We start from the raw sequence: 11,949 nt of genomic DNA, 5'->3' as shown, positions 1-11,949 counted from the left end.
AAACACTGTTCACAAACTGCTCCAAACTGCTCTACTGTAGTCCAGCCTTTACTTCCGTGACAAACGTGCGTCACTTTGTAACACACGTTATAATTCTCGCCTAGCTGCTAGCGTGGCACGCCCTCATACTTTGCTTCTGACTGGCTGGTAGTCCTAACCTAGCTACTGTGCATGTGCAACTCCCAACAAAAATGGAACAGATGTAAGATGCCTCCCTCGGTAGCTAAAACAGATAGCTCAAAACACAGGGTGAAAAGAGGAGCTGTTGAAAATTAAACCATCTAAACCTATTCAGATACAACTTCTAAATGCAATTATAGATACTGTGACGTGCCAATGTTTATGGTAAGCGTATTGTCTCACTTCCGGGCGCTCCCGTGTCACGGACACTAGTTTGCTGCTCCAGCAAAAACTTACTCAACTCTGCTTTATTGTTTAATTTAGCGGCTAATTGCCTGGATTGCATTTAAACTACACTAGTTATACTCAAGCACTTACAGTTATCTTCTCTTACAGCGACTGCCTCGCTGATCTCACAATTGTTAAAACGCTGTTAGCTACTTTTGCTTAGCCATTAGCAATGACTAATTCCTCTCCCTCTCCTGCTCTCCCTTGCTCGGTGTGTCAAATGTTAAGCTATTCCTCTGCCTCCTTTAGTGATAAAGATTCATGTAATAAATGTAGTTTATTCGCTACCATGGAATCAAAATTGTATGCTTCCGTAGCTAGCCAGCACGCCGTAGCTGGTGCGGGCCAACATACTGTAGCTTCTGTTAGCTTCTGTTCTGTGGGTGACTGTCCGAAGGAAGCGTAGCGCTAGCTGTAAACCGGGGAGCGCACATGGAGGTGGTCGCTCTATACCGGAGCTTATGGCTAACCACCAACATCTTTGCCTTTCTAACATTTACTCCCCACTCAGTGACACACCTGCTGAGAAGCCAACTCTGGTTATTGGGAGCTCTACTCGTTAACGTGAGATTGGCGGCTCCAGCGACCGCGGTGGTGTCCGTCCCTGGGGCCATAGCGGGCGATGTGGAATCCAATCTGAAGCTGCTGGCTAAAGATAACAGTAAATACAGTAAGATCATACTTACGTAGGTGGAAACAATGAAAGTTAGCCATGGCCTTCCACAAGACTCAGTGCTTGGACCAATTCTATTTACCTTATATATGCTTCCTCTGGGCAATATTATTAGGAAACACTCAATTAACTTTCACTGTTATGCGGATGACACCCATCAATCTATCAAGCTAGACGAAACCAGTCAGTTAGCTAAACTTCAAGCAGGCATTAAAGATATAAAATCATGGATGACCTACAATTTTCTGATGTTAAACTCAGATAAAACTGAAGTTACACACATCCGGACCTCATTATCTAAAGATATAGCTACTCTGGATGGTATTGCCCTGGCCTCCAACACTACTGTCAGAAATCTATGAGTTATTTTTGATCAGGATATATCCTTTAACGCCCACTGAAAACAAACCTCAAGAACAGCCTTTTTTCGCCTTCGTTACATTGCCAAAATTAAGCACATCCTATCTCAAAACGCTGTTGAAAAACTAGTCCATGCATTTGTTACTTCCAGGCTGGACTACTGTAATTCCTTACTATCAGGTTGCTTAAATAAGTCCCTTAAGACTCTCCAGCTGATCCAGAATGCTGAAAAGCACGTGTTCTGACAAAAACTAAGAAAAGAGATCATATTTCTCCTGTATAACCTTCTCTGCAATGGCTTCCTGTAAAATCCTAACCCTTTAAAATCCTTCTCCTCTAAAGCTCTAAATGGTCAAGCACCATCATATCTTGAAGAGCTCATAGTACCTTATTTATACTTTATACTTTATAGATCCCCAATGGGGAAATTACAATTTACACTCTGTTGTTATTACACACAGGCCTGAAATACACACACAGGTCCTTTTACATGCACTAATGGAGAGATGTCAGAGTGAGTGGGCTGCAATTGCTGAATAGGCACCCTGAGCAGTTTGAGCCTTGCTCATGGGCACCTTGGCAGTGCCCAGAAGGTGAACTGGCACCTCTCCAGCTACCAGTTCACCTCTGTATTTCGGTCCGTACGGGGACCAGCGACCCTCTGGTTCCCAACCGAACTCCATACGGACTGAGCTACTGCCACCCTAAAACATTATAATTGAATAAATATATAATTGTCCCACGAGAGCACTGCGCTCCCAGAATGCAGAGTTACTTATGGTTCCTAGCGTTTCTAAAAGTAGAATGGGAGCCAGAGCCTTCAGATATCAGGCTCCTCTCCTGTAGAACCAGCTCCCAGTCTGGGTTCAGGAGGCAGACACCGTCACCACATTTAAGTGTAAACTTAAAACTCTCCTCTTTGATAAAGCTTATAGTTAGGGAGTGAGGAGTTGCAGCGTTCACCTAGCCCGGCCTTCTCTGCTTCTCTTCATAGTTGTCTGATTCATCTACCAACCCTTATAGAACTGGCTCAGGTTTGTCTTGCACCAGCTGTTAAATATGCTGTTATAGTTTTAGACTGCCGGGGGACTTCCTTTGACACACTGAGCTCCTCTCTCCTCTCTCTTTCCATCTGTGTGCATCCATGTCCCAGAAATGCTTGTTACTAACTTAGCTCTGGGGAGCTTATTCCCCAAATTTTTTTTTCACCCAGCAGTTTTCCTTGGATTTGGGTGGCACCTAAATCATGGTTGCAGCTGTCGCCGTGGTCCTGCTCCGCGCCCTGCTACGCTCTGCAGTGCCCTGCTACGCTCTGCAGTGCCTTGCTACGCCCTGCTACATCCTGCTACGCCCTGCTACATCCTGCTATGTCCTGCTATGCCCTGCAGTGCCCTGTTACGGCCTGCTATGTCCTGCAGTGCCCTGCTACGTCCTGCTATGCCCTGCAGTGCCCTGCTACACTCTGTAACGCCCTGCAGTGCTTTGCTACGCCATGAACTACTACAACTACTATTTCTAGTCATAGTTCAATTCAATTCAATTTTATTTATAGTATCAAATCATAATAAGTTATCTCAGGACACTTTACAGATAGAGTAGGTCTAGACCACACTCTATAATTTACAGAGAGCCAACAATTCCAGTAATTCCCCCAAGAGCAAGCATTTAGTGCGACAGTGGCAAGGAAAAACTCCTTTTAGGGAGAAACCTCGGACAGACCAAGGCTCTTGGTAGGCGGTGTCTGACGGTGCCTGTTGGGGGTGTGATGAACAATGGCAATAATAGTCACAATAAAGATACTGGAACAATAGTTCCTGGCATAGCAGGGCACTGCAGGGCATTACAGGACATAGCAGGGAACAGCAGAGCATAGCAGGGCGTAGCAGGACGTAGCAGGGCGTAGCAGGGTACTGCAGAGCATAGCGGGGTGTAACAGGGCATAGCAGGGCATAGTTCCATTATCTTTATTGTGACTATTTATTGCCACTGTTCATCACACCCCCTCACCACTCGAGGTTTCTCCCTAAAAGGAAGTCTTTCCTTGCCACTGTCACAGTAAATGCTTTCTCTTGGGGGAATTACTTGTTGGGTCAAATTATAGAGTGTGGTCTAGACCTACTCTATCTATAAATAAAATTGAATTGAATTGAATTATGAACCTGAAAATGACCATAATATGAGCACTTTAAGTTTACCTAGCAATCCTTTCACAAACTTGCCCATGCTTTGCTGACAGTGCAGCAGAACCATGCATTATTTATATTTAGCATCACCACGCACCCCCCTGTTATAAATCCCTAAGAGGGCATGCCCCCCTAGTTTGGGAACAACGGCTCTTGGACATCACACTGTGTTAATCCAGGCCTGCAAGCAAGTTTGGTGCTTGTTACTAATTTAGCTCTGGGGATCTTATTCCCCGGAGTCCTAATGTTTTCTCGCCTCGCAGTTTTCCTTGGATTAGGGTGGAACCTAAATCATGGTTGCAGCTGTCGCCGTGGTCCTGCTCAACGCTCTGCTATGCCCTGCAGTGCCCTGCTATGCCCTGCAGTGCCCTGCTATGCCCTGCAGTGTCCTGCTACGCCCTGCTTAGCCATGAACTATTACAACTACTATTTCTAATCACAGTTCCATTATCTTTATTGTTACTATAATTGCCACTGTTCATCGTACCCCCAACCGGCACCATCAGACACCGTCCACCAAGGGCCTGGGTCTGTCCGAGGTTTCTCCCTAAAAGGAAGTTGTCCTCACCACTCAAGGTTTCTGCCTAAAAGGAAGTTTTTCCTTGCCACTAAATGCTTGCTCTTGGGGGAATTATTGGAATTGTTGGGTCTTTGTAAATTATAACGTGGTCTAGACCTACTCTATCTGTAAAGTGTCTTGAGATAACTCTTGTAATGATTTGATACTATAAATAAAATTGAATTGAGTTAAAAATCATCCAAATCCAGCCTCTCAGAAATACTAGAATGGTTGTTGACCTTTTAACACATGATATTGCAAGAGCTGCGACATCACAACAGGACAAAGTGATCAGAATATTTCAACCTCAATTTTAAGTAAGGGAATTTCATGAATTGATGAGATACCACATCAATGTATAGTGTGTAGATCAGTCAGGGTGGCTAATTATTATCAGACAGAAGCAAAATGTCTGGAGATGAATTATCTATGACTTACCATTTCCTGAATATTTCTACAAATTAATGGTTCACTGTCAAAATATGCCAGAGCAACTAGAAATCTCAAATCTGGATGCTAAGAAATCTTTCACATAAGTTATTTATCAGTCTCTCTGTTGGCAGGGTAAATACATTCAGATGTTTTTCAGAATTGAGGGATTCCTCTCCACTGATGTGTATCTGATGTTGTACAGTACAGTCAAGTTTGTAACCGTGTTCAAGGGCCCAAAGATCATGAAAACAACTCAACAGTGAGGAAAACAATACATTTTGTCACGTCTTCCCCCGCTCTTATTGTGTTTTTGTGTGTTTCTTGGAACTTCCTGTTTTATTTTATATTCCACTGTTTGGTTACATCTTAGGTCACTTGTCTTCCTGTCTTTGTTTGTTTCCTGCCTGTTCTGATTGTTCTGCCCCGCCCTGATGGTTTTCACCTGTCGTGTCACCTGTCCCTTGTTAGTCCTCGTTACCTTGTGTATTTAGTCTCTGTTCTGTCTTTGTCTCTTGTCGGATTCTTACGTTCTGTTGCTTGTCCTTTTTTGCTGTGTGGTCTGTTTTGTTTCTTCGTTCACTGTCATAGTTCCCTATTGTGGATTTCCTTGATTGATGGATTATTGCTCCAAGTAAGTTTTTGCCTGTCATTAATAAAGCTCTTTTAACTGCATTTGGGTCCCAACCTTGCCTACCTTCGCACCACCGTGACACATTTGCTGTCACATTGCCTTTCCACAACAGTAGTCTCAGATAAATGGATGTCCGACTTGGAAAGGTAATAATACTAAATGGTTATCTTCAAGCACTGACTATAACCAACATAGTTATACTGCACAGGGCTTTGCAAATTAACCCTTCAACTGCTGTGTCAAATGCAGTGTTGTAATGTAACGAAGGACAAATACTTCGCTACTGTACTTAAGTAGAATTTTCACGTATCTGTACTTTACTTCGTTATTTATATTTCTGGAAACTTTTACTCCACAACATCTCCTAAATAAAATGTATACTTTTACTCCACTACATTTCCCTTACTCCACTACATTTCCCATAATCATCTAGTTACTCGTTACTACAAAATAAAATCAGAAGAAATTTGTTACACTGGAAAAAAAGCAGGTTTGGCGGGGTATCACTCATTATTCTGGGAAAGAGGTTTTAAGGCTTAAACTGATATGATAGTCACCATATTAATTTACAGTACGCATCTGATATATGGGAGAACCTGCCGCTCAATTGATTAATTCCTCTAGTCGTAAGGTCGTTCATGGATGAGGCCACTGGTACAGGCCATTAATCAGAGAATAAATGTTTCTCACAGAGATGTCTTTGCTACTTTTCCAATGTTTTTGGAAAACAGTTTGCAAACTAAATTTGATTGATCGAACAACTTTGATTAGTATCTCCTCTTAGCCTTGTAATAATGCTTCCATTTTGAGCTCCCCGGCTCACCTGGTAGAGTGTGCACCCCATATACTAAAGCTACTTCCCCCCCCCCAAAGTTCTTGGGACTTTTAGTACCTGGAATAACTTTTAAAGAACTAAAATGTTTTTTCAGACCAACGTTATGTGCATTTCCACAGCGGTCTAAAGGCAAATTAGGCCGCTGACATGTGAAAAAGCAACATGGCGGGATGAGGGCTATTGGTCGCAGGGGTGACCACACACTGCAGTCTGCAGTTTAGTGTGCCCGCCCGTTTTACTCTAAAAAAGACGTTGAAAGAAAATACGTAGGTATTGTCCCACTGTGACTATATTTACTGCTGCATAGTACTGTCTTCACAACTGCACGTTGGATTTAATGAATTAAATGCAAGGGAGAAAAATTAAATGAAAACTAGAAAATGCATTTCCTGCAGAAAATGCATGGGAATGCTGAATAGCTGAATTGCTAAAGCTAAACTGGATGAATAGCTTAAATCAGTAAGAAGTTGAAGTAGTGAGAATAGTTGAAAAAGTGGAAATCGGTTTAATGAGTATGAATTTCATTAAAAAGTTGAATAACACCACTAATGTATAAAATAATTTATTTTTATTTTATCTGAAATTATGAATCAGTATGGAAGACTTACAAATGTGAGAAACACTGATGAAAATGCAGAAATATGGAACAAATTGTTTGAAAAATCTCAAATGCATTACACTACACCAACTTGGAAGTTGGAAGCTGAACTGCACATAAGTTAAGAGCTGAAATATATTTGTAGAAAAGCTGGAAGCTAAACTGTAATACTGTCAAAAGTGGAAGTTTCAATGAATTGACTAAAAAGACTTATCAGCAGAGCCGCGGGAACATATTTTGAATTGAGGGTGCTGACAAATTTTCCAGAGTGAAGTTTTCAGCCAAAGTCAACCACCACACACCAAACTGCATCCATCACATTTATTGAACTGTATAGATATTCATTTCATTATAAATAGCCTATCCAAGACAATTAGCCAGCCATAGGCTACTGATCCCGAAACACCGGAAAATGAGAGCAATTTATAGAGAGGGGACAAAGAATTTTTTTAAGGCTCTGTGCTCTAGCGATGACATCATCCACTCTAGCCGGCCCCAACACACACTCATTAGAAACGCAGAAAAATCCTGAAATGATCACTAAACTTAAACAGCTTTTTCACATAAACTGTAAAAGATATCAAACTGAAAAGAAATAGCCTAATACCTGGAGTTTTTGTGTTAAAAAGCTTAATATTTTAAAAAGTATAAATAGTAGAAAAAAAGCTGAAGTAGTCCCATCATTAGCTGAAAGAGCTGAACATTTTAAAAGTTGAATGGTTTTAATAGCTGAATGTATGCAGAAGTTGCATGAACAGCATTCCCACAAATAAAGAACATAATAACAATAGTTGGAATGCTGCTGAACAGCATTCCCACTAATTAATTAAAAGGAAACTAAGAATGTCTCCTAAGAATGTCTCCACAGTAAATCATCTGTTGAGTGCTTGATGTTTTTTTGGTTTGTGCTTTAGAACAGGGATCTTGAACAGGGGGTCGCGACCCTTAGGGGGTCCTCAGAGTTACCACAGGGGGGGCCGCCAAATAATTGTTTGCAAAAATTTTTTGAAAGCTTCTTTTTTTTTTTTTATTAAAATGTCCGTAAATATACATAAATATGAAACATTGTGCATTCACATATATGTTTAACAATAACACATGATGTATAAATAATGTATGAATATCCTACCACCAAGTTTAATATGCTGCTCAGTTTTATACAATATATGTAGTAGGTCTCTACAGCTCTGTCTCTCTTTCAGCTAAAGGGTCCTTGGCCTAAAAACGTTGAAGATGCCTGCTTTAGAATGTAACCGCAGTGAAACAATCGGAAAATACTGTTTCATTTCTCTCCTTCAATGGCTTTCTCACACATTCAACCATAAATGGTCAATGCAAAGCACCTCATACAGGTTGATGCATAGAAATGAGCCTGCTGATCAATGGTTCTTCACAATGAATCATGGCTATTGTGCGAGAAGCTTTATTTCCAGAGTTTGCTAATTTAGACAATCCATTTGTGCAGGTGGTAACAATGTGCCGAGAGAGGTTACTGGAGAAGGCAGAATGTGTGTGGCAGCCATTGCGGACAGCATAGTCATGTTCAACTACTAATGCCCTGTTATGCAATTCTTTTATGCGATTTGATGAAATTAAACAATCGATGATGATCATTCACCGTTACAGTCCTGCCCGCTCTGCGCTCTGGGTGGAAGCAGAATTTTGAGTAGAATTTTATTTGGGATTAGAGTTAGCGTAGCGTAGAGTTTTATAACTGAAAGGTGCTTATGGAACAGTTATTGCAGGCTCACTAGCACAAGCACAAATAGCGCTGCTCGTTTGAATGTTTATGATAAAGTGGAGCTATAAGTAACGTGTGATATGAAACTCAGAATTACATGCAATTACATACTCACTTCATTGCACTATCAATCGATCCTGGCCCCATGTTAATGACACTTTTAATTACATTAGAAGTTATTTTTCCCTTTTCCAGAGAAAATCCAGACACCCTGTCCTGTAGACCCCCCAAAATCCAGGAAGTGGGCGTCGTAAAGGTTAAACGCAGTGTTCAGTTGCTCTTTCACTAAGTATCAAATAGCAAGTATCAAAAGTCGAAAACTAAGAATTTGAAACTACTGCATCTTTATCTATTTTACACCTGTTGGCTTGTCTGTTTGCATTGCATTATGTGTGCTTGGTTGTTAGTTGCTTAGTGGAGAATTAGACTTAAGATTTTCTCTACTTCGGGTTTGGAAACTGAGGAGGAGAGAGCAGAACACAACTGTGAGAAGGGAAAAAAGAGAGGAGATAAATTTGCCATGAAACTAAATCAAACCTGAAAATCCTGAAAAAGGCAAAGTCAATTAGGTTAGAGTTTCCTGCTTTGAATGCCAGCAGCAAATCAGAGGGTTTAAACATCAGATATTGTACTCATGTAGCTGGCTCGTTACAGGAGTATCGATCACACTTCTCATTAGTACACTTGTCATGAACTTGTGCCCCTCTTGAGTCAAAATTGAATTTCCTCATCGCTCTTCTGCCCGTAGTTCATCTTAGCAAAGAACAGCCATATAGCCATGCAGCTTGTGGGGCTTTGTTTTCAGTATTTTAGTACATCAATGTGACCAACTTCATATCGATGTCAGATAATCAGACCTACACACACACACACACACACACACACACACACACACACACACACACACACAAACACATATCCCAAAAAGTAACAACCAGTGTGAACATACTGTATCAACAACTGCAGATGTCAATTGACCAAGATTGGTCTCATATTTAAAGTCAAGTATAATAGGACATTTTAACCACCCCATTTGTTGGGGCAGACATTACATTACTAACTTTGTGTGACCATTTTTTTCATTTGTCCTAACTACCCAACTATTACTTAACATGTACAGCCAATCAGAATGTGACATTCTGTGACAGCTGGGGTGGTCATCGGGAGATTCGCTCAGGCTCATTAAACTTCTGTTAATAGCGCTAAAGTGTGCATATCACTGAAGACTGTGACAAAAGAAAATTATGCAGAGTAATTTTTCTTTTTCCGAAGAAAAGACATCTTTGGCCATGTGTAAATAGGACACCAGCATTAAGATCAGCCAAGAGCCAGGCCAGTCAAATCAAAGAATACATTTTAATTGGCAGTTGACTAAATCTGCCGAAGATGTCATAATTGCCAACAAAATTGACGGTTGACGAATAAATTAAACCACCTCAATTGGTTTGTTAAAACATTGTTAATCATGTGAGTTGTGACCTGGTAAAAAAAATCGTGCCACTGGCTTTACTCTCTTTCAAACCATGATTTTTGAAACCATGAAAACGACACATTTTTCCAATTTTCACTCCACACCAATTCCTTTTAGGCTTAGATACACAATTAATGACTTTGTGTTATTCTGTGTTCAGTCTTGTAGTGATAAAGGAAACCAGACACATAAAATATTAGTGTTGTATAGCAGATAAGCCTTTATTCTGTCCATGTAAACTGGCATTAAACAAATGACCTAAATAGACCCAAGGCACTATGTGGATGAAATCAGGATGGTTGCGGTGGAGGCGGGGGCTTGAGGGTCGCGTGTGGTTTGAGTTCCGTGTGTGTGTGTGTGTGTGTGTGGCTGCACAGGAATCCGTGACTAAAGCAAGGGGCTGTTAATCGGCATGTCACGTCTCCTGATGCCAGCATCCCTGTGGATGTGTGCAGCCAGAAACTGACCAACAGGGGGAATTAATTCCAGGACATGCACTGTGTAAGCTTTTTTTTTATTACGTGTTTTGTGATTTTCAAAACAGACAAGTGTCACGGAGCAAAAGTGTGTTTTTAATTGCTTTAAGATTTATTTACTGTGGTTTTATGCATGCTTTTATGTGTTGTGTTTTTAATCCTCCTTGGTTTCAATTGCATGCTTTTATTCTGGCTTTTAGTGACTTTTACTCCCTGTTGACATGACTAATTATTCCCCCAATTGCCTGCACTGGAACTCTTGCCTTTTTAATTTACATGGTTTTAACGTATGAGAGATGAAGGTGTGGCAGAGTGGACCTATTCCAGGAACTAGGACATTTTGATGTCCTTTTTGACTGAGAGACTTTTTGGTTGCCTGTTTGTGTTTTAGAAATCTTGAAGTTTGCAGGGTTTCATGTTAATTTGTATTGTATATTGTATAATTTTATGAAAAATAAATTAAGGTTTTAAATCTCTTTGAAAAAGTAGTCTGTCTCTTTGGTTGCCACAGTGTTGCTCCCCACCCAAGGGCGTAAATTTCATCTAACAGGGGGACTATAAACATAAAATTTCTCAAGAACAATTTTTGAAGGGGACACAAACAATACAACCAAAATTGTACTGTTGTAGAAAGTATTTGTAATTGTGGAACTCCAGTAAGTAGGCTGGCAAGGCTATTTTATGCACTTTAATGAAGTGGATTAAGTGATTATTTTCTCTAATACAGATGATGCTGAACTGAGAACTGAACCCCTAGCAAGCAAGCTAGCTAGCTAACTAACTAGCCAGCCAGCTCATTTTCTGTAACCAGTGAAAGTATGTTGGGTGGAATTAGCAAGTTAGCTAACTAACTATCCAACAAGCTATTAAAGGTCCCATGGCATGAAAATTTCACTTTATGAGGTTTTTTAACATTAATATGAGTTCCCCTAGCCTGCCTATCCCCCAGTGGCTAGAAATGGCGATAGGTGGAAACCAAGCCCTGGGTATCCTGCTCTGCCTTTGAGAAAATGAAAGCTCAGATGGGCCAATCTGGAATCTTCCCTATATGATGTCATAAGAGGAAAGGTTACCTCCCCTTTCTCTGCTTTGCCCGCCCAGAGAATTTGGCCAGCCCATGAGAAAGAGAGAGACATCATGGCTTGCAAACAACATGGTTGGTCAAGGCCACACCCCCACCCTCCACCTTGCCCCCCCTCTCTCCTCCTCAATAGCATTTAAAGCTACCGACACATAAATGGCACGTCCTAGGAAAGCTCATTGTGGGACTGGCTCGTAGTGGCTGTAATTCTGCACCAAGGCGGACACTGCATGAAAAGTGGGATTTTCGTCAGTAAGCGGCACTGTAGATTGTCGTGGAAGTTCAGGTTTACGACTGTAAACGGCAATTTACAGGCAACACCGAAAACTGCCGTGAATTGTTGGAAATTGACGTGGGCCTTGCTTGGCAGACCCATGACCCCCCCTCCCCCTAATTCTAGGGGAGGCTTTAACATGTAAAATGAAAATGCTGTGAGCTATACAAATGCAAATCAGGGTAGCAGCAGGGGGAGTTTTACCCCAGGTGACATTTTTCTAAAAG

The 11,949-nt window shown here is 41.1% G+C and overlaps 1 protein-coding gene across 1 annotated transcript in view; it reads right to left on the bottom strand.

The window, feature by feature from the left end:
• Nucleotides 1-960: 960 nt before the first annotated feature.
• zmat4a (zinc finger, matrin-type 4a) overlaps nt 961-11,949 on the bottom strand; it is a 186,180-nt gene continuing 175,191 nt past the window's right edge. The window contains exon 6 of the mRNA XM_078249623.1: nt 961-1,057. Coding sequence (XP_078105749.1) covers nt 961-1,057 — 97 coding nt within the window. The remainder of the gene's footprint in view (nt 1,058-11,949) is intronic.

This window comes from Sander vitreus, chromosome 5, assembly GCF_031162955.1.
Source record: "Sander vitreus isolate 19-12246 chromosome 5, sanVit1, whole genome shotgun sequence".
NCBI classification, from domain to species: Eukaryota; Metazoa; Chordata; class Actinopteri; order Perciformes; family Percidae; genus Sander; species Sander vitreus.
The sequence above is the reverse complement of the archived record's forward strand: the minus strand, read 5'-3'. Positions and strand labels throughout refer to the sequence as shown.